The sequence below is a fragment of the Lagopus leucura genome, unplaced genomic scaffold (assembly GCF_019238085.1).
Source record: "Lagopus leucura isolate 7727_CA_CO unplaced genomic scaffold, USGS_WTPT01 Super-Scaffold_100004, whole genome shotgun sequence".
NCBI lineage: Eukaryota > Metazoa > Chordata > Aves > Galliformes > Phasianidae > Lagopus > Lagopus leucura.
In genome coordinates, this window is record NW_024962264.1 from 45226461 (window position 1) to 45249199 (window position 22739).

Consider the following 22739-nt stretch of genomic DNA (forward strand, 5'->3'; position numbering starts at 1 on the left):
CTTATAGGTATCAATTTGAACATACGATAAAATAAGCCATTAAACTAATTACACACATTTGTTTTGTAACTTAAGGCCACTGTGCTTTATGCTTATTAATTTCATTTTGACAAAATTTCATTTTGTCTTCTGGGCAGTAATCTTTCTCTTAACACTTGCACATGCATAACTTTTAAAGTAAAAAAGCTATTTGTTTTCTTTAAGGAGCATCTGCTGTTTTGACAAAATAACTGAAAAAAAATTAAACTTAAGGTGATATGATTAATACGATAATTCAAAAGAGCTGGACAGGCCATAAATATTGAACTTCCATCTGTAGCACTCAGGCATGGAGTGCTCAGAGATGCATCATCTCTGAGGTCATTCAGTCTGGGAGGAGGGTGATTTTGCTTGTGTATAAACCCAGGGGCGCAGTGGTTATCCACCCCCAATCTCTTCTTAGCAATCATTTTTCAAATCAAAATAGTCCAGAAATCTATTAACCTACATATTTTTAGCATAATAAAGTTGCATGGCCTAATTGGGTTTGGAACAGCTCATAGGTAAGTCTGAGTTTGGAAAAACAATGAATACACGAGGGTGGCAGTATGTATGGAGCAGGTGGGAAGGAGATAATTTCATTACTGGAAATCTAGTGATTCTACCTGAGTTGTGATGCTCAGTGTTATGAAATCAGCTGATCCAGCTAGAAACCTAGGAAGACCAGTTAAGACCGTGAATGAACTAACAGCAGAGAGAGGGAGGTGACTGTCCCCCCTCTATTCGGCTCTTCTGAGGCCCCATCTGGATTACTGCATACAGGCCTGAGGCCCCCAGGAAGGAGATGGAGCTCTTGGAGCAGGTCCAGAGGAGGGGCACTAAGATGATCAGAGGGTTGGAGCACCCTCCTGTGAAGAAAGGTTGAGGGAACCTTCTTAGCTTGGAGAAAAGAAGGCTCTGGGGAGACATCATTGTTCCTTGGAAGTACTGGAGTACTTGAAGGGAGCATATAAACAGGAGGGAGAATGGCTGTTTATGAGGGTGAATAGTGATAAAACAAGGGGGAATGGTTTTAAACTGAGACAGGGGAGGTTTAGGTTAGATATTAGGAGGAAGTTCTTCCACCCAGAGGGTGATGACATAGTGGAACAGGTTGCCCAAGGAGGTTGTGGATGCCCCATCCCTGGAGGCATTCAAGGCCAGGCTGGATGTGGCTTTGGGCAGCCTGGTCTGGTGGTTGGCAACCCTGCAAAGAGCAGGGGGGTTGAAACTCGATGATCACTGTGGTCCTTTTCAACCCAGGCCATTCTATGATTCTATGATATATCACTCATCTTTTTGTAGTTGCTGATAATCTCATGATGTCAGAAAAAGTATCCCAATTCTGTACTAAAGGAGGGTGCCTAGGTGAAATACTATGTGGAATGCAGATTTTTGAGGGATTCTCTGGGGAGAAAGAACTGAAGCGTAGACTTCAGTTACATATGCGTATCCAAATGCATACTTTTGCATTTTTTTCTTGTTACCTTTGTAATTGAGAATAAATGCTTTTTAGAGGAAAAATCTGTCAATTTTTCCCAATTGTATGTAATAAAAGTTGGATACAATAAAGGAGTATTTCTTGTTGCTTGCTCACGAAATGCTGGGTGTGTTCATGTTAACATAAGAAATGCAGCAATGGAGGGAAAGGAAGGGTGATGGAAGTTTCACACTCCTAACACCGTATGTTTGCACAGCGCACTGAATTGCTATAATATTTACCAGCATCAAGACTGAGGCAGCTCTCGGCCTTGGCAGGGAAGGGTGTCAGGCAAAACGTGGGGTGTCTGGCGGTTCTGGCTGCAGCGTAGTTCACAACAAACCGCAGACGCAAGAAAGCAGTCATACCACATCTTGTGCTGTGAGAATACAAACAAACCCCCACCCAGTCACCCACCAGAGCCTCACCGTGCCGCTGGCAAAGCCCGGAAGCGAGTCCCAGCGGAGCACCCGCGCACGGTAACGCTTTAGGAGAGCTCCAAGAGATGTAACCGGCCCGCCTTTTCCCTTCTGTCTCAGGCCCGGCCCCGGTTCCGTCCCAGCGGCGGCAGCCCCGCCCCGCAGCGGGCAGCCCGTGGCCGTCGTACACGTCACCTCACGGCGCCGGCGGCGCGCGGGGCACGTGGCGGTGTTGTGGCTGTCAGCGCCGCCGCCGTTATGGCGGCTGCCGGTGCGGTACCGGCGTTGCCGCGGCTCTGCCGCCAGGCCTGGGAGCCCGTGATCGCCCGGGCGCGCCTCGCCATCGTCTTCCTGGACGCGGCGGCTGCCGAGGCGCTGCACTGGGCCGGCGGCGGCGCAGGCGTACTGCTGGCGGCGGGGGCACTTGCCGTCAGGCCGCTGGCCGCTGAGGAGGGGCCGGCGGGGGCCGAGCGCGCCGTGTTCGTGCTGAGCGGGCCGCTGCGGGGCGGAGCGGCCGCCGCTGTACGCGCCGTGCTGGGTGCGGGCGGAGTGCGGCGCTGCGCGCTGCTGTGCGGCGAGGCGGAAGGCGGCGGGCCCGGCGAGCTGGAGGAAACGCTGCGGCGCTGGATGGGCGAGGGCGGCTGCGCCGAGGTGCTGCCGCGGGGGCCGCCGCTTCTCGCCCCCCTTTCGGCCGAACTCGGCCTCCTGCCCGCCCTGGCCGGCCTCGTCCCGCCTTCCGCCCGCCCTCGGTTCGGCGGCACCGCGGAGCCGGGGCTGGGCGCGCTGCCCGCCGCGCTGCGAGACGCCGTGCGGGGCCTGGTGGTCGAGCTCGACGCCCTGTTCGGCGCCATGGGCCTGCGCGAGGAGTGCTTCGCGGTGGGGGCCCTCAGCAGGGTGTTGGCCGCCGAGCTGGCCGGCTTCGCACCTGCCAGGAACAGGAGGAGGGCGGCCGCCAACAGAGCCTCCGTCGTCTTCGTGGACAGGACGCTGGACCTCGCCGGTAAGAAGGCAGCGCTGCCGTCTCACGGCTCACCCCGTGGAAAGGCGTTAAGGAGTTCAGCGGGCCTCATGGTGCCTGTGGCAGCACGGCCTTGACTGCTATAGAGCAGGATGTGCAAAACGAGAGCGAAGCAGAAAGTGCTGCTGGCGTACACATGGCTTTGTTTCTGGCCCTTCCCCTCTGCCTCACACAAGCAGTATACACCTGTACATAACACTTAGCTATACCTCATATGCCTCAAAGTTTTTACATATATATACAAAGTGCTTTGCATCAGTCAGTGATGCAATGATGCAAAAGCGCTTTGCATCACTCAATGAGGAAGTATAATGTAATGGCACGTGGCTGGCATCTTTGAGTTGAAAAATATTTCAGTTAATATAGAAGTGTTTATACAATACTTTCTGAGGAGCAAATGAGCATAGGGATGAAACATACAGCAAATTTAATAATTCCACACAATGCAGAACTAATGCAAATGTTCAGAAGTGTAGAGTGATATAAAAAGCTGCTGAGGAACTGCTGGCAGGAGAATGTCTGCCTAGTCCTGAAACCAGACTAAATCTGGTGAGTGAATTAGTCCTTCACACTGGTGAGATGTGATATCAGAAAGGCAGAAGAGGGAAGCATGAGTTTCCAACAAGGTCAGTGCCACTCCAACACCCTCTCCATGTGCAGGCTCATGATGTTCAAGCTGCCAGCTGCCATGAACATGTTTTACAGCATGGATGCCTGACTCCTTTGGGCTTGCTGAAGACAAAATTCTGCTTGTTCAGGGCAGGTAGCAGTCTGATCTCAGCAATCTCCTTCTTGCAATTGCCTCATTTGGGTTTACAGAGCAGGTGAAGCTATGTTGACCTGTTGAAATAGATGTACTCTGTCATGACAGAAATGTCAGTGTGAGAATGGATAGGCTGCCTCATTGGCAGACTTATGGAGAGGGGATACTGCCTAAATGACCTTTTTACTGCCTCTCAAGGATATGTTTGGAAGTCCTTCTTCCTACTTCTCTGGGGTAAAGCCAGAAGAAAAGTACTGCCCTCAACACTGATGTCCAGCCCAATGGAAGTAGGTGGGCCATAGCTAGCTAAACTTGCAGAGTACAAGTTATTGCACTTGCTCCTGACTTAAAGGCAGTGAAGTTCCCGATTCCCTTCTCCAACCTCTTAATCTGTAGTGTGCATTATGTTATGGCAAGAGTTTAGAAGTGGCGAACAGGAGGAAGGATTTTTATTCAGGAGAATTGAAGAAAAGGTGACACCTGGAACTGAGAGCATGTAACACATCAGATTTGCATTTTACACTATGTAACTTGGTCTGTTTTAATTGCTTTATATTGGCTTTACCTGTGCTGCCTTCACTCCATATATGAGAGAGGACCATGTTGTCAATAACTGCTTTAATATTATGTCAGCCTGTCTGGATAGCTTTGTATAGTATATGGTTGTATAGTATATGGTTGCACACAGCCCTTTTAGACACAGTCATTTTAGTTAAAGCAGAAAAGTATAGTTTGTATGTATACCTGTGTATTTAAATGCTTTTTAAAAAATTCCTTGCTATTTCAATAATCTTTGCAAATCTTATTTAAAAACTTTATTATGCAAAGCAGTGTCCTTCTCCCCAAAACATGTGGTTATTATTTTGCTCTCTTTTCCTTGTATTGTTGTTTTTGGGGTTTTTTGTTTGTTTCTAGTTGTGTACCTGACAGTTTTTGTTTTTTTTTTTCCTCACAGGAGCAGTTGGTCATCATGGTGACAATCTTGCAGAGAAGATACTTTCTATGCTTCCCAAGCTTCCTGGCCACAGGACAGATGTGATGGTTAATATGGTGGAACTTACTGCACTGCAGACTCCAGATGAAGCTTGCAGTATTATAGCACCTGGCTGCTTAGCACAACCAAAGTAAACATTTTCTTTTCTTTCTTTCTTTTGTTTTTAGATGTTGAGTATATTTGTTATTTTTTATGGAAAGAAAATGGAACAAGTCTTTCATTTGTTTAAAAAACAACAGCAACAACAAATAACCTCAACTTTATAGCAGAAACCTGTCTGGTCCTAATTCTGCAGGAATATTACCTGTTTCGATGTGTGCATTGAGAGTGGGTGTTATGGGAACTGCTGAGTCACGGCCTGAACCTCTGATTGATCACCTGAGGTGAGCCGTGAGTCAACCAGAGGAGCACAGGTGAAGGCAATTCAGCTGTGCTGCCGGAAGGGTGGAGCCAGAATCCACCCCTCCTAGACCTATTTAAGAGCTGGCTACCAGTGGGGAAGGATTTTGTTTGGAGATCTCTTTTTCTGGTGTTTTCTGTAGGTGAGCCTAGCATACGGGTAAGCCTTCCATTTATTCTCCTTATTATCTTAGTCTACTTTGCCTAACTCTCTTGTTCTTTTGTGATTATAACATCTTAATATCCGCTGATTGTACATCTTAACATCCATTGATTATACAGTAGGCAAGATAAGACTCTTGAACATGTGAGATTCTCTGGACATTTTTAGACTTTGGTTGTTTAAATTGCTATGATTACTATAGTAGATTAAACTAGAAATTCTTCCCTGTGACTTTTATTTTTCTGTTAAGTAACAGGACATATAAATGTGTAGGTCTAAGTGTGGCTGACTTCTCCCATAAGCATCTTTATATACAAATTATTTGTGTAATTATATGTATGCAAGTTGCCTGCTGAACTCTTGTTAGAGTATCTTTTAGGTTAAGGTTTTATTCCCATTTTCAAACACAGTACCTGTGGAAAAAGGAAATTAAAAACAAATTGAGGTATACAGACAGTTTCATAAGGGTTCTCTGCTTAAACAAGGGCAACCTAGAAGAAGTAGTTTTGAACAACTAGACTTTATATCATTTGCAGCTGAGACTTTGTTTGTAAAGTGCATTGGGTATGATGTTTCGCTTTCTAACTTTATTTGTCCAAATTGAAACTTTCTTGCAGCTTCTGTTACTATGCGTAAACCAGAAAATACAGCAGGTGTTGGTTTCATTGAACAAGAAATATATTGCTCTGCAGTGCTCTTAAAATTCATATAGTGCAAAGGAGATTAAAAGCTGTCTTGCTATACTGTTCCCACCTTACAGTAGAACAGTGGTTTTTTCCTCCAAAATGGACAATCAAAATGTAGTTTTATTTCTTCTACTTTGTTTCCTTCTCATTCTTCACAGCTGTGCTGTGTCCCCTCCTCTCCTGGCTTCTAAAACATTTTGGAGAATATTTTCCACTTTTTGACATTTAGTATTTATTTTCTAATGGCCTCTGGATCTTTTGTCGCCTTCTGTCTCCCACACACATTGTAACTGGGTCCAGTTTGTAAGTTTCACTTGCTTAACTGTCTTTCCTCAGGAGGTGGAGAGGAATCATTTCTTCATAGAGGTGGATTTGGTTGTAAGTTTCTGCTGGGGTGATTAATTTCAATAAAATTTGTTCTGGTTTTCTTTTCATTGGCTGCTTTCCAGCTGATCTCTGGAGTAGAAGTGAGATGTCCTTAAGGTCTGTCTACACAGCAAAATAAAGAGGTCATTGTCCATAGCAGACATGCTGTGATAGCTGTTATTTGTACTAACTTTGATTAGCTACTAGAAATAAAGATGATTTCTGGCAATAACAATGAGTGGGGAAAAAAAAAAAAAAAAAAAAAAAAACAACGAAAAAAAACCCAGATATTTATTGCCTTAGGGTTGTTGACCTGTGCTATCACTCCATTATTTCTAACTTTATCTACATTCAGCTAGTGCTAAAATGCCTTCTCCTGCTGAAGTTATGTCTTCAGTCAAGTTGTTGGATCAGTCTACAGATTTTTATTGTGTTCTAAGTTATCTAATAGTCTGCTTGCTGAGATTTATTTGCCTATTTGCAGGCTGGCAGATGATGCTTCTGTTAACAGTTAGACTTATTTTGCAAAATCTACCCTAGATGCAGGGCAGAATTTGCATACAAGTCACTCAGCTGCTACTCTGCAAGTGAAGCAAAGTTGAATGGCACCAACTGGTAGCTGGTACCAAGGCAGTAGTGTCATTGCTACACTCGTCTGTAATGGTATCATTCTCTGTACAGTCATACCCAATCTCTTACAGTGAAAATATTTAAGAGCAGGCCAGACGAGTAGGGATTCAAATAGCATTTTTATTTCCTTGGAACAGAGTAAAAAGGAGTAGATGATCTCTCAAAATCTCTACTGTGATTATTGTTTGTAACTGACGTGTTGAATTCCTCAAAGTAGTCTCCAAAACAGAACGTGGCTCTGTGCTCTTCAATGCTATCTTTCAGACTTTCAAACAATTTAGTGATTAGGGGTAGTTTCCAATTCAAAACAGGCATTTCCAAGTCAGTTTAAGTTCGTTGCTAGAGAGTACTAGAAACAGTGTCTAAATGGATGGCTGAAGGATGTACCTTCCATTTTGTTTAACAAGGCTGTGTTCTACTGATGGATTTTAAATTAGTCATCTTTGCTAGTGTTAAACTGATGAAGTTCTACTGGAGCGTGAGGCTGAAAACTTCCGCCAGTAAGTTCCTCTGTCAGTTCTATAAGAAATTCCATAGGATGTTCCCAGTTCTTCATCAATGTGATTATTGCCGCTGGTAGCAGGTTGGCAAGTATTTCTTGTAATTGAGAACTTAAGTCTTGATTTATGTCTGTAGATGGCGCATGGCAAGGAGTACTACTCTGGTTGTAAATTTTCTTGTTTATTCTGGTGAGTGGAAGTGAGGGCACCTTTCCTAGAGGAGAAAGTGGTAATGTAAGCTGCACCCAAGTGCAATGCACCTAGGCCCTTTTACGTGAGATGTTGTGATCAAACTGGCTTCATGTTGTGGCATTTCACAGACTTACATATTCAGAATATTTTTCAAATGTTTTCGTTATTTTCTTTCAAGTTAATATTTGTGCATGTTGTGGTAGGGAGAGAGTGGTCTGCTCCCTCCCCACAACTTTCTATATTTAACTTTTCCTATTGGAATGCTGCTCCAGCAGAAACATCTGGGCTCAGTTACAAAGTTACAAACAGAATTAATGAATAATTTATGGCTGGTGGGGTGAAAGGATTCTTTTCTCAAATCTGACGAAATAATGGGCTTTAAAGATTTAGATGAAAATGTAAATTCCTTGTAGTGCTGAAGTTTCTGTAGTTTGGAGGTATTCTCTTTGTGAGGAAGGGAATATTTTTGTTTTTTCTTTTTTTTTTAAAGACCCATTCTAGATTTCTTAATTTTATTAGTAATCTCAAAAGTCTTGTGGAGTAATTGTTTGCATTACTGTATTGCTGATACATTGCAGCTCCGTTGTAAAAGTCCACTGGAAGTTACACAGTTTGGGAATTCTCAAAATACATTTTATTCTGATACATATTATATTTCTATATGCAGATGTAGGTATATAAAGAATTGAACAATTTATAGGCTAAAGGCACTCAATCTGGATCAGAACTGTTGGGTTCTGATTAAAAAGTGGTAGCTGCCCTGTCCTTTCAATCATATGATATGCATTGGAAGTGGGAATGGCAGTGAAATTTTAACGGTAGAGGTAGCTTTAAAAAACAAAAGAGAAACAGAGGGAGAGAGAGCAGCTTGTTTGTTGGTCTCTGTATTTTGAGAACCCATAGTGGGTTTGGACGATTTTTTTTCTTTTCCCCAACAACTTTAGCATATATGCAGCAGCTTCTAGGAACTGTCTGCTTGGATGCATGTAAAACTCTTCATGTTTACACAATGTGTTGCCATTTTCTAACGCTTGTTCCTCATTCCAGCTTTCTTGCATTTTTTAAGATTTATGTTTTTCCCTGGGGAAGCACCCTACTGTCAGTTAGTACTGTCAGTACTGCACTGTGGTGGAAGCCTGCATGGTGCCCTTCTTCACATCTTGCAAGCTTGGGGACTCTGTGGCTCCCTGAAGCAGCAAGCAAAGGTTGAGACTTCTGTGTCCTGGCCACATGTCTGTGGCATGAGAGAACAAGAAGTGAGGAGCTGCTTGGTACTGATGTGTGCACAGTTGAAGGAATAAGTATGCATGCTGCTTTTTTAATCGGCTCTTTTCTTACCCAGGAACACTTTTCGTGTGCTCTCATATTCTGCTGAATAAACTGAGTGCTGAATGTGATTATACACGTTACAAAGACTTGCTAAGTAGAGATTTCTTGTTTGTTTTTCTACTTTTGTTTCTTTTTCTCAACTCTTTGTAGTTTGTAATCTTCTCAGGATTCACTGTGGTATTAAATCTCAGAAAAATACTTTTTTTTTCCATTTAAAATTCACATGTAATGCAATATCCAAAAAACCACTGGGCTCTTAAAGCAAGCATTTTTCTGTATAATATAAGGCTGTAGCGTAATGCATTTCTACTGGGGCTGCTGCACCTGAAGCAATTCAGTGGGCAGTATAGTTGAGGTGCATAGGCAGCAGGATCCTACAGAGCAATAGGAGCATCTGAGTTTGCTCTGGGGAAAAATAACATGTTGAGAATGAAGTGATCCTTGTGGATATGTGTGATTCAGGACACACTGGTATGCAGGCCAAATGTTTGAAACAGGGCAATGCAAAACCTTTCTCTAGGAATGAGAGGTGCAAGTGAAGGTGTGCTAAGTGGGGAAGGAAGTTAGTTAAAAATTAGAACATGTTAAAACTTCAGTGTCACCCATGAATGGAAGGTGAAAAAGCATACTTGTGATCCTCCTCAGTTTTGAGGTATTCTGAGGTGTTTTGGACCAAACAGTACTTTGACAAGTACTAGAGCTGTTACAGTGCCAGCAGAGAAGAAAGCCTCTCTTTAGCTTTGTCTTTACTCTTGTGCCTGATAGAGCAAAGCAGATTTCCATTTGTCCTTTCTTTGTACCACTCTTTCTTGCAGAGTGTAGTTGTACTGGGGAGAGGAGACTGTTCTGAGCTGCCTATTCCCTTGCTCTCCTTTTCCCTGAGCAGGTGGAAAAGCAGTTCTGATGTCCTTTGTAAAACATGCAGTGTTGGTTGAATAATCATATATGATGTGAATTTGACATGAAAGATTATCTGTGCTGGTACAGGAATGGACAGTAAAAATTAAAACTGGAAAGGTAATAGCCCCCTTTTAAGCAGGGAAATTGGGTTTGTTTTCTTTTTTATAATAATTGATTCTATTATCTTATTTTTGTTGTTTTTACTTGTGGCCAAGCATCTAAAGGACATCTAGCAGCGCAGTTTTTCTTAACACTGAATTAATTATATACTAAGCTTTTGGACAGATGGTTCTTAGGTCTTTGTAGTATTTTCAATTTTATTTGTTGAAGTCTTTCTTTCATGGCAGCTGCAGATTCTAATTTGAAAAAAAAAAAAAATGTTTTGCATGCAGAAGTTTTAAAAAGCTTATAATAAGATAATTTAGGACTGTGTTATTCCCAAATGATCTTAGAGGTTATGGCATAAATTAGAGTAGTTTTCCTTTCTGGAATGTTAACATTAAAGAGGCAGAGTTAACTCTACAATAAGAAGATCCAGATGATGTGAGTATTTCTTTGCATTCATTAAGAAGCTTGCAGATGAGGAAGAATAAACCAAAACGGTGCATCAGTGGATGGCAGAGTTCTGGCAAGCTGCCTCCTGCCCTGGCTGGCAGGCTTGCAGGGCTCTGTGATGCAGTGCCCATAGGGCCAGTGTGGGATGCTGCCCCATCCTGCTCTAGGAGGGGCTTTTTGCTTCTCTGCTGTGGCTGTTTCTCCTTTCTGGGAAGCTGCCCGCCTCTGCTCCTGTTCATGTGTAGCTGTGCTTGGCTTTGGTGGATGGATTTGATTTGGAATCCAGCTTACCAAATAAAGCCCCAAACCTGGCAACCAAAAAACCTCACAGCAGTCCATGCATGTACAGACTTTTACTATCTATTTCTGACTAAGATGAGCAGAGCTGTTACGGAAAAAAGGAGGTCTTGACTGCAGGAGTTATGAAAAGCAGAGAATTGCCTCGAGCATAAAAAACTTTTAAACTTTCCTTTTTGGATAGGACAAGAGAAATTACAGCCCAGCCGTGTGCTTCTGGAACTCCTGCTGCACCACTGACTCCCATTTCCAGGGAGAAAAACTGGCTTTACAGAGTTTTTCTGGTTATACCTCTTGCCTTTTCAGTAATCCAGCTGAGTTGCTTCTCTAAATGGTGGATTGCAGATGCCCCAAATATATAGCACCCACCCCATGACCGTGTTACTGAACTGCCAGCTTTCCTGTTAATGTTTTCCTTTATTCATACAGGCTCAGAGCACAATATGAAACAAGGGCTACTCAGAGTTTCTTTTTTGTTTGAAATTTCTCAAGGCATCTTCTCACTGGGAATAAAAGCCCTGCTGCATCAGCTTCTGGGCTTTGTCAGTCAAGACAAGCATTCCATGAGGTGCTTTCTGCTCAGTTTCAAACCAGTCTGAGTCAAATGAACATAATTGACTGTTACCACAGGATAAGATGAACAGGCAGATAAGATTTATTATATCTTCCAATAAATGTGTATATTTGCCCAGATCCTTTCAACACAGGACCTCCTTGAAATGGAGAAAAAAAAAAAAAAAAAGCAGGGATAAGGGGGAAATGCTGGGTGTGGAAAATTCTAGGAAGAGGTCAAGATCTCTCTTCTGACTGTGCTGTGTAACGTGCAGCATCGCTTGAAGGCTGGACTGCCATTCTGCAAAATCCCAGTTGCTACAGTAGCTCGATGGTTGAAGTAGTCAGCAGAAGAATGATGTGAGGATATTTTGGATCCAAGCAAGATACTGCCTAATAGGTGCCACATATTTTAATTGCTTTCTATGACAGGCCTCTGGAGCCTTAGTAGTTATCTTCTAGATAAGAGGAAGCTTGAAGCTTATTTGCCTTGAGATAAAGAATGGTTTGGGCTGACAAGGTCACAGCATTAGCTAGGCTGTTCTTCCTTAGCTGTGCCTCTGAGCCCACAAAAAGGAGTTCCAGGGGTGTCTGGCAAGCTGGGCTGCTCAAGATTTCATTCCATTTGCTCTAAGAACCTTTAACTTCATTGCTTGTCTGAGCTATCCAGGCTTAGTAAATTTTCAGCCAGAATTTGCTTTGCTGTTTTTTTTTTTTTTTCTTGTTTTTGTTTTTCCCCTGGGCTGTCTAGCACTCATAGCCACACTCAGAGAAAGGGCAGTGATCAGTGTTTTGTGATGTGGGTAATAGTACAATCCATTCTTTGAAAATGACAAATAATTTTGTGCGTAACTTTTCAAAGATATGTTCTTAGTTCTTCTGGAGAAGGATTCTCCATAAGTTATCTCAATATAATCTTGTTTATTTTAGTATTGTTATTAAGTTCTAACTTTGATTTTGTCATATTCTCCCATGGACAAAGGAAAAATTTGAATTAGTCATATGTTGCCCAAGTATCAACAAGTCTCTGAGTACTTATATCTTCAACTGGGTAGCCCAGCAAGATAATAAATGTCAGTAAGGAAATTATGTGAGTACAGCCACTGAACTAGGCTATTTTCTGGCTCCTTCCTCATTAGCATTGCTCCCTGTTGTGCAGTTACCTTGCAAGATGTAAAGGAGGACAGAACTCTCCCTGGATAAAGGGGTGAAGAATAACCGCTGGTATTTGCAGTCAGAACAGAGGCAGTGGATTTTTTTTGTGTAGAGGTAGTGCTTTTTGGGCAGTCTGTGACAATGCTTTTAAAATTGTCATCCCTTCCTTGTTACCTTAATATTGATGGCTTTTGTTTATATGTTTTGCTAGTTTCTTGTTCCTCTGCGTAAGTCTGCAGACTGCTTTTCTCCTGGTGTGGCTGCAGTGCATTTTCCTGCAGATGTATTCACAATTCAAAGCAGCAGGAAGACCATGTCTGTTTAAGTAGACTTTATGAATCTCTAAAGTGGGCTCCAATCTTTCTTGTTTTATAGTATGATCCTCCTGGCAACTGTTCCTTTCTTTGGCTGACATTGTGAGATTTTTCTAAGACTAGCTCTCATTTGCCTTGGCCACCTGCCTTTGCCTCTTAAATAACCTCAACAATGAGGTTTCAAAGTGCAGTGATGCGCATTGACCTTTTTGTGTTCTGTGGAATTGCTGGTCAAATCATAGCACCAGTACAGAGGATAACTGAGTGACCCGGAGGGGTGTTTTAGCTTATCATTGTCTTACTATAAAGTAAACTTGCTGTATCTTACAAAGGGGAAGAATGTGACAAAATAGACTGATGAGAAGAACAAATAAAAGCTGCTCATTATGATGGGGACCCAATGCTGGGGCAGGTAACAGTGTTTTCTGTTGGCAGCAGGTTTGGTTGCAAGTTTTAAGTGTGTAGTTGAGATTCTTTCAGAATTCCAGACTTAACGTGAAACAGGAATCAAATCTTATGCAGGCTAAAATACATTTGAAGTGAACTGTTTACTTGGCAGAGCTTGGAGGCGATTTTACTTTGAAAAGAAGACAGAATTGAGTACAGAGAAACAATTACTTGTTTTTATACAAACAAATACTTACATAACTGTTGACTTTTTTTTTCTAATAATTGGTTCAAAAATCCAGTCTTCTGTACTGTTGCATTGTGCGGTTATTTGAGATTCTTCACATTTGTAGCCTGCTCGGTTCCTGGATTCTAGCAGAACATTTTAGCTTATTTCTTTGTCTTCATTCTCTTTACCCCTTTTCCTCTTCCTTTGTTTTTTCTCTGAGTTCATTCTGCCCCAAAGGTACATGCACTTTAAAAGGAACTTACGCAAACTGAAATGCATAGCGCTTACAGCAGTAATGCAGTCAAATTAGTTTCTGTCTGAGTTTTCCAGCCAGCCTGTATCCTTTGCATTTGTTTTGATGGATACCTCTCTTAATTCCACCTTTAAAAAAAACAAAAATCATTATTTTGGGTGACGTTTTCCAGGTGCTCTCTGAAGAACTATGAGATCGTCTTTTTGGGAAATTACTTTTTCTGCTTGCCAAATTGTTGCTCTCCCTCTAACTTCTGGAAACAAGCTGCCTTCTCACCTTATTGCAAAGGAGAGGATTATTTAAGATTTACCACTATCTTTGACTAGTAGTTTTCTATTTTGTTTGTCACTCTGGTGACTATGAAGTAGAAAGAGTCATTGTAGCTACTTGCTGTTTCACAGGTGTCTCAGATGCTAGTGCTTGAGTAGATTAGTTTTCCACTGATCTCAGATCTTTGGATTGCAATTCGTAATCTGGGGATCACGTGCACACTTTTCTCTATGCATCTTGTGAAAGTGTAGCACTTGGTGTGAGTTTAATTGCTCATAGTTTCAAAAGCAATAGTGACAATTGACCAAACATAGCCAGTTTTAATGCCCTGATTAACAGACGCCCCAGAAGTGAGCTTTTGCAGACTCTGGAGGACCGTGCTAAATGGAACACCATCTAATTTCCACAGACCGTGAATGTGTATTTTCTAAAATGATCTTCAATAGGAAAGGCCTCTATTCACTATGGGAGACAAAAATTTTACAATCTTACCTAAATCTCTCCATGACTATACTTATTTAAGTAAGTAACCAGAAAAAGAAATCAATTTTGAGCCATTTTCAGTAACTGGAAACAGCCGCAGAACACACACTGGATACGTATGCTTTATGTGGATGCTTGAGCTCCAGTTACCCCTTAGGAAAAGGAAACAGTCTGACAGAAAAAGCTTAGGGTTTTATTAATGACACGGCAGTATGCCTCAGCTTCAAGCATTCTTTGCGCGGGTTGGGAAACACAGTGAATGATATGGTTGGGTTTGATTGAGGTGGGCAACACAGGGGGAGGAGGGGAATTAGTCAGCACCCAACATACTTGTACAAGCCCTTTTTAGGAGGAGGATGCGCATGGATAATAAATGTCTACAAGAAACACTTAAAATCCAGAGATCTTGGATTAGGTCAAAATTCTACTCTCCTTATTCATTCTGTGGTAGGCAGAAGTGTGTCAGGGAGGGGGTGTGAGAAGATATCCAGAGCATGGGGTGGACGTGTGCAATGTAGACAGAAGTTCTTATCTCGTTCTCTGTGACAGATCAGCCGGAGTGTGGAAATGGTTATAAAAATGAAAGACGAAGTCCGGAGCTTTATTCTTTCTGAATAGCTGTCAGTTTCATTTTTGAGAACTAGAATTGGCCATATTAGGTTTGCATGAGATCTGAAGAAGCTAGGCCATAGGTTTTCATTGAAACTATGACAAATATGCTACTTTTAAGAAAGAGAGGGGGGTAAGGAAGGCATGGAGGACCAGGCTCTCAGCTGATTTAAATTTGCTTCACCAACATAGTTAGCAGAGAATCAGATGCTGCATGTTCAAGCACCACATATTTAACATTTAAGGTCTGTTTCAGGTTATTTTTTTACTATTGATTTTGAATCTCAAAGTCTCTGCTTGAATACTTGTTCTCAACTCATACAGAGCATATTTTTGAATGTTTTAACAACTCTGTCATGTGATTTCACAGTAAATTGTTTATGTGGTAACCAAGTCATTTCAGAAAGGATTGTCTTCTCTGATGAAGACCTATTCCTATACACTGAGCCTTCAAAATGGTGTTGAAGCTCGCAGCCGAGTGAATTCCTATTCAAGAAATTGCTTGTGTAAATGTGCTTTAGGCCAACAAAGGAGGTAGGGAGGTCAAAGGAGACTACCAAAAAGTGGCCTTGTAAATTAGCAGCATCAAGGAGAGGGAATTCCTAGCATTCCATGGTATCTGGGTTTATTTTCTTACATTTCCCTAATAAGAAAAACACACTTCATATATGTTCTTGGTAAGTGTTTTCACTTGTATCATCCATCTCTGCTGCAAAAAGTGACCCAAAATGTATTGGCTTTACATGCCTCGAGGACATGTATTGAATACCTAACCAGTGCATCTGTAAAAGTAGGCTTGGCACTCTCATGCAATCCCTGGATGTAGATTCAATTGTCAGCACCTCGTTACTAACTGTTCTTTCATTGGAATCATTTTTATTAAAATAACCTTATGCAATAGCTTTAAAACATGGAACAGAATGCTCTAAAGTAACCTATTATGTTACATGTACTATTCCCAAGTAAAACATATGTTGTAAGGATCAGACTTTATTTTTAGCATAATTCATTTGCTTTGTCCAAAAACTAAATTAAAATCCATGACAAGTAACTCTTTAATATACACATTTTAAAGAGTTGCTTGGCAAGAGTTTTGAAATACCTTGTATTCTACAAAATCCCTCTCAGAAGCTTTCAATTAACTTGATTCATGCACTAACCTAGTTTGGCATTCTGCATAAGCTGTCCTGCAGCTTGTAGGAATGAAACATTTCACAGAACCAGTTCTCTGGAATAAAAGGCAGCCAGCTGAAGCTCAGACAGGACAGGATGGTTATGAACATTAGGAAGTTTTAAGAAATTGCCTGCACGTTTTTTCCTTCACCCCTGCAGTGACTGGCGAGCAAGTTAGAGGAAAAAGAATGAATTTTGGAGTGATACTGGAATGACTAAAGTCTGCTTTATTACAGTGACCAAGAGGACTAAATTGTATTTGGGAAGCCTTTCAGTGTCCAACTTATTTTGTCTTATACTGTCTGCAATGGTGATGTTGTGGTGTCCCCACAACCATTCTTCATTAGCTAGCAAATTATTCCCCCTTAAGATTCCTTAGGTTTATTTTCACTCCAGGTGGACAGTGGTGACACTATTTTGTCTATTGCTATTGGCCTTTAAAAATCACTATATGATTCCTTTAGTTCCTGTCACTTTTTCTGTAGATTTTGTTCTTTCACTGGCCACTCCAGGCTTCCCTGTTGCTGCAGCAGATGAGCAGTCACACCCTGGTACCTCTTTCTTCACTGCAGAAGGTCTGCTGCCCGTGGTTCTGCATGGCGAGACTGGAAGCCAGTTCTTGCTGCTTTGCTTTGGTAGCTTCATGGCTTAAATTTCAAGGCTCAGTAAGGTGCTACCACAATCCTCTCTGTCTTCTTCAGCATCTGTGACTGATTCTTTGGCTGTTTCTGAACACGTTGCATGAAATGGCAGTTTCCTTCCTTCTCGGTCCAAATACATTAGAGCAACTCTAGCTTCGATTTACCTTGCGAAGTGTTCTATCTGACTAACTGGAAAACAGAGTTGGTTAGATCACAATAAGCAATTCCCCTGCCAACTGAAAGAATTTCACTTTTCAACAACTGTCAGTGATAATTCTTTTTATTTCGAGGGAAGCAAACAGGCCTCAGCTTTCATCTTAATGTTTAGTTGCTTTGTGTTGGGCACTGCTCCTGTTGCTCTGGTGTGCTTGTTTGTTTCAATCAGCCTGTCTGTAACTGTTGCTCTGGGGTCTAAAGATCAGGTGCTGCTTCTGCTCGTGAGTGATGGTGGACAGGCAGAATAACCTATTTCTTAATGATGGTATCACCAACTATCACAGTCATTCCAGCTTACCCTTCTGCATGAGGTTCTTTGAGAAATCTTCAAAGCCTTCCAAAGCGTATGTCACTGAGTGGGGAAGAGAAAGGAAGGATCATCCCCAGACCTACTCCCATGATGAATCAAAGCAGAGGAGCTTAGTCTAGAATACTTGGCAAGAAATGAGAATACTGCCAACTCTCTGGAGCTGAAACCTTGTTTTGTAAATCCAAGTGGAATGCACAGCTATCCACTCAATTCCCCACTAATTGCTTAAGAGCTCTTCTAGGACTACTGTTTGAAAGGAAAGCTTTATGATGACCAAGTGCTTTATGTTCTGTCATTACCACCCTTCTATAGAAGTGGCTGGTCAGAAGCTGCTGTGGAAGGAAGAGAAATCTACTGGCTGGTTAATGCATTAAAATGATAACAGTGTGTGTTTTGTGTTGCTAAATAACACAATTAAAACAGAGAACAGCTGGGGTTAGAGGAAGGATAGAGTTAAAATGTTTTGAACTGTACTGACCACATCTTAGAGCTAGGACTCTTTGCTTAGTTGATAGTTAATCTGCTTTCGTCTTTGCACAGAGCGTGTTCAAAATCATGTCTGTGCACAAGATGGAGCTTAGTGGAATTTAATACTGCTAGGATTAGTAAGGCCTAAACATCAGTCAGCCTCTGTCAAAACCAGTCCTACTGTCTGGAGAAGCATCATGCATGTTGAGTAAATCTGCCAGCTTCCTTTGCTTAGAGCAGCAGCAGGAAGAGTTAAAATGATCAAACCTAATGTTTGGTAAGTACACTTGGAGTAGATAAGACAAATACTTTTTACCGTTTTATCAGTACACCTGACTTTCAATACAGTTCTTGAGATAATATGAGTTTTGAAAAACATCCATTTAAATTCATGGTGTAAGTAAATCTGAAGCATTTAGTTTCAAGATAATAATCATGCAAAATTAGTGACTTCAAATGTTCTTGAAACAGATAAGTAACTGTCATAACACGACTTCAGGCAAAGATGGTGTTCTGTTTCTCATTGGTGCAATAGCTACGTACAATTTCAACTTCAGGACTGCTCATGCAGCTGATTCTTCTCTCTGTCTCATGCTTCAGCCTGGTTAGCAGCAGCAAAGCAGTGTGGGCTTACCCCTTGCCTTCCTGGACCTGCCTTTTTTTCCTAGGAAACTGCTTCAGCGTAGTTTCTTTCAGCAGTGACGTGCTACAGTTTGCACAGTGGTTATATTCTGGTGTGAAACAGCCAGCCTTGTGCAAGGCATCATTAGCAGTCAATTTGGTAGGGTGTGAATACAGCTGACTTCCAAAATGGATTTAGGAGGGGCTGGTTTTGTTCCAGCCATTTCATATCAGTGCTGCTCCTTCTTCCAGTAGCTCAGCAGCAGCAGCTTTACTTGTTTGGAGGAACTCTATCCCAGAAAACATTTAAGAGCTGAGGAAGAAATGTTCTTGTAGCAGTATCAGCAACCATCTGAAACAGCAAAGCTAAGAGCTAAGTCTGATTGCATGGCTCCTAGTACGTGTACAATACAGTGTTACATTTAAATAAAAGACTGCCAAAGAGAAAGGAAGCTTTGTTGTTCTAGTCAACACAGGGCTTAACTCAGTTCAGGCTTCTCTTAATTCTGTAACATGCAGACAACAGAGTATTATGGAATTACGCATCAGTTCTCAATTTCAAAATGTGGTTTGAAGAAGGTAAGAAAGGTCTGTACATAAGTAACATCTCCCTGTATCAGCCTCTCTGTTTGCTGAGTTTATTATGCATATTTTGATGTATGGCACTTGAATGGCACAGTATACATAGGGGACTTTTTTTCCTTGATGTCACTTACAGAACTGGTTTGCTTTTGTAGCTTTGATAATGTAGAAGGATTACCATTTGAGAAGTAAATTATTCCAGGAGTTGCAGAGTTATTGCATGATGCTTGGTCCACAAGCAAACCCCTCATCATCCTTAGACCTGTTGTATTTATAAGGCTTTCCTTTGCTCTCATTTCTCCTTGTCGTAAGTTAATGTGTATAACGCATTACTGCTGTGGGTTAAGTTTATGTGACTAGGTTTAGGTTGCTTGCAGCAGAATATTTACACAATATTAGAATTTTGGGGTATATTTTTATTCCACCTACAGAATGTTGGACTGACTAGTTTTTTCTACTTACTTTGTTGATTATATATAGCATTTTATAGAAAGTTAGTAAATTTTAAAATTACTCTATACAGTGAATTATTGCCCATTCTGTAAATCCTCTTTTAAAAAAAAAAAAATCCATTTAAATTCATTTAAGGATTTTTTAATTAAGAATTCTGGCTCAGTAGTTACATGGAGCTAAGAAAAAAGAAAAGAAAGTGTAGCTTAAGGTAACAACCTTATTGTTTCACAGGGTATAGTCCAGTTGAATGCTTTGTATTATATTGCTTCCTTATGTTTCACCTTTGGTTGACCTTGAAGTGTACAGGTTCAAGTGGATATTAATGATCTTGAGAATAGCTAAAATAAACAGAACACAAGGTAATGAGAACCCATAGCTTCCCAAACTACTTGCTGGATTCTGTCATTTTATTTTTAACACAGGAAAGTGCTGTATTGTCTGTCTCTGATTAGGTGAAGCATTGTAGAAATGCCATCTGTCTAAAAGTTTATTGAATGCAACTATATCAGTTCAAATACATACAGTAAATCCTATTGCAAAATGGAGTTGTAAATGTTTTCTAGGAAATTTTTCAAGAATCTGTTATGATTTATACTGCTACTCTTTGATATTGGAAGAGGCAAAGAGCAGCATTGCTTTACTTCTTTGTATCATAATTCCATGGGCAGCTGCATTGTCTCATGTACATGGTTATTTGCAATTAAACTTGTTCTGTGTCATGGCTGCTCAAGTATGTTGGACTCTGGCTTTCTGAAGCAGAAAACCTTCTTCTGCGTGTATTGAGATCAACACGAAACAGGACTGTGGTTAAGATGTTTGTCCCTACAAGTTTACGTGATGTTCGGGTTGAGGAAATGTTTGATAAAACTTAGGACACTGTCTTTATTGCTGGGTTTGGCACGTTCTGAACTTGCTTCAGATAGTGGTTGACCACAGCTGTCAGACTTGTGTATATTCTATTTTGTAAGTATATCCATCTGTAAAGTAGGTATGTGAATGAGCCAGCAACCTTAGGCTTCTGTCTCTGTTCCCCCTGCTTCTTTCCTTTAAAAAGGCAAAACACAGAGTACTGCATTGCCGTTCACTTTGAGAGGATTATTTCCCCCCCTTTTTAAGCAATTCCCAATGTGAACTGAATCCTTGCCAACATTTTAAATAATTAATTCTCAAATTTTATTGTAATACAACTCACCTGTGGGACCAAAACATGTCAAATTTTAAGAGTCTGATTTAGTGTCTGTGATCTAAGAAGTGAGGAGGGAAGGAATTCAGCCTTACAAAAAGCCCTAGGTAAAGAGAGCAGCTTCTGGGGCAGTTTGGGATTGGTTTCTAAGAACCTTCTGAATTGTTTGTTTTTTAATTTCTCCCATGCTCTGCTGATAAGAGAGAGCATATTTCTCTCTGGCTTGGGGTGTCGTTGTCAAGGTTTTATTGGAACACAATGGCTTACAGGAAACATAGCAGTTTTGCAACTTAAATTACAATGTTGTTTTAAAAGCTGTTTTGGAATGATTCTTTCACAATCCTTGCCTGTCTCAAACAAGCTTGTGATTTTTATTTTTTATTTTTTAAAGAAAAAAACAACACAAAAACAAAACTTTTGCTTCTACATCTGTAGCTTACTTCATAAGCTTCACTGTAAGATGAATCGGTGTCATGCTCTCATGATGACCAGCGGTAATGACTAATTTATTCTCTCCCTCCCCTTCTTGTGTTTTTTGTTCATTTACTTGTTTGTTTTAAAACTGTATCAGTTATTCCCTTCACATCCTAAATATTTATATTTAGACATGGAGGTCGTTCCTCATTCTCTTTGCCACAGCTGCAGTACTGAGGAAAAGCTGAAAGAAGTGCTAAAATCGGCATGAGTTCTGTGACACTGTCTGTGATTGCCTGGTCAAACAGCAAGTTGGTTTATCCTGACTCAGTTATTCCTGCAAGTGAAATCTATGGTATTTCTCTTGAACAGTATAAATAATGTAGGCACATTTAATTAAAAAAAAAAAAATCATAGGTCCGATGAGTAGAAATGTAATTAAAGCCACAATTTTTAATACATAAAATATATTTTTCAACATTTCCTGTTAGCACCTTCCTAATGACTTGCTATAAGAAGCTCTTCTAGTTTGTTACTTTGCTGCTTCCCACTGTATGTAATCAGTATGTGATATAATTTAGATAATAGTTTTGATCTAATTTTTGTGATTGGTATTGCCTCCAAATAGATTCTGTTGGATAGGTCTCCAACAGATTGGAATATACTGGTGCACAGAGTTAGCAGTACGAAAATTAAAATCTATCATTACATACATGATATCCTGTCTTTTAAAAGTACTAAAGAGAATTTTTTCCTCTTATTATGAAAGTCAAAAACAGTTTTGCCTGCTGAGTATATATGAGATTTGATTTTAATTATTTGAAATCTGTGGCTAGAATTAGTTTGGACAAAGAAATCATTGGCTTGCTTTGGGCAACACTGAAATGCTGCATAGCTCCTCTCAGTTCAGTCAGCAAATAATGAGCTGATGCAGATTGTCTTGGTTGTCTGTCTCGTGGATGCTAATGCTAGAAAAGAGGTATAAGGAAATGCTGATGGAATGAGCTCGGTGGGCTTGCTCATTTACTCAAGTCTTCATTTTTATACCTACAGATAAAAACTGTTTAGGTAAGATTTCCTCTGTAAAGTCTTATGTCACCTCCTCAATTAAGCAAAATGACCTGCTCTGGTAAGATAATTCTGAAGACATGGTTGGCTTAAAGTACTTATGGTTATTTTTTTGTGTGTGATTCTATTTTAAAATATGTCAGCCAAGGCTTATTACTTTTATTCCTGTTCCTCCCTGACAGACTCTTGTCTGTTGTTGTTGTTTGTTTTGGTAGTGTGATTTAAAATTGCTGTTTGCAATGTAGAAAAAATGCTAATTTCAAATAAAACCTTATTCATTGTTGAGGCAGAAAAGTTGGTGCAGCACTCTCCTGGCCTGTAGCGAATCAATTGTTTTATCAATCAAATTATGCTCATATAAGTTAACTAATTAACTTAATCTTGATGTGACACAGCCTTCCTTGAGTATATGCAGAAAAGAGAGCGAGGAGTGAAGGGTCTGTATAAACACCACATGCAAAGGCTGAAGTTATCAGCCTACCATTAGCCCTTTATCTAAGAGGCTCTTGGCGTATAAATCAAACAATAACTTCTTAGTTTTGAGTTGATGCCAAAGTACACATCCACAGTTGAGTCTACAGCAGATTACACCCACCAAGTGGTTTGCGGGCTCAAAGTGAAACTGGGAAATGATCTTTAAATTATTCAG

The 22739-nt window shown here is 40.8% G+C and overlaps 1 protein-coding gene across 1 annotated transcript in view; it reads left to right on the plus strand.

The window, feature by feature from the left end:
* The first annotated feature begins 2175 nt into the window (after positions 1-2175).
* The window catches only part of SCFD2 (sec1 family domain containing 2), a 175260-nt gene continuing 154696 nt past the window's right edge, over positions 2176-22739 (plus strand). The window contains exons 1-2 of the mRNA XM_042871809.1: positions 2176-2917; positions 4654-4822. Coding sequence (XP_042727743.1) covers positions 2176-2917; positions 4654-4822 — 911 coding nt within the window. The remainder of the gene's footprint in view (positions 2918-4653; positions 4823-22739) is intronic.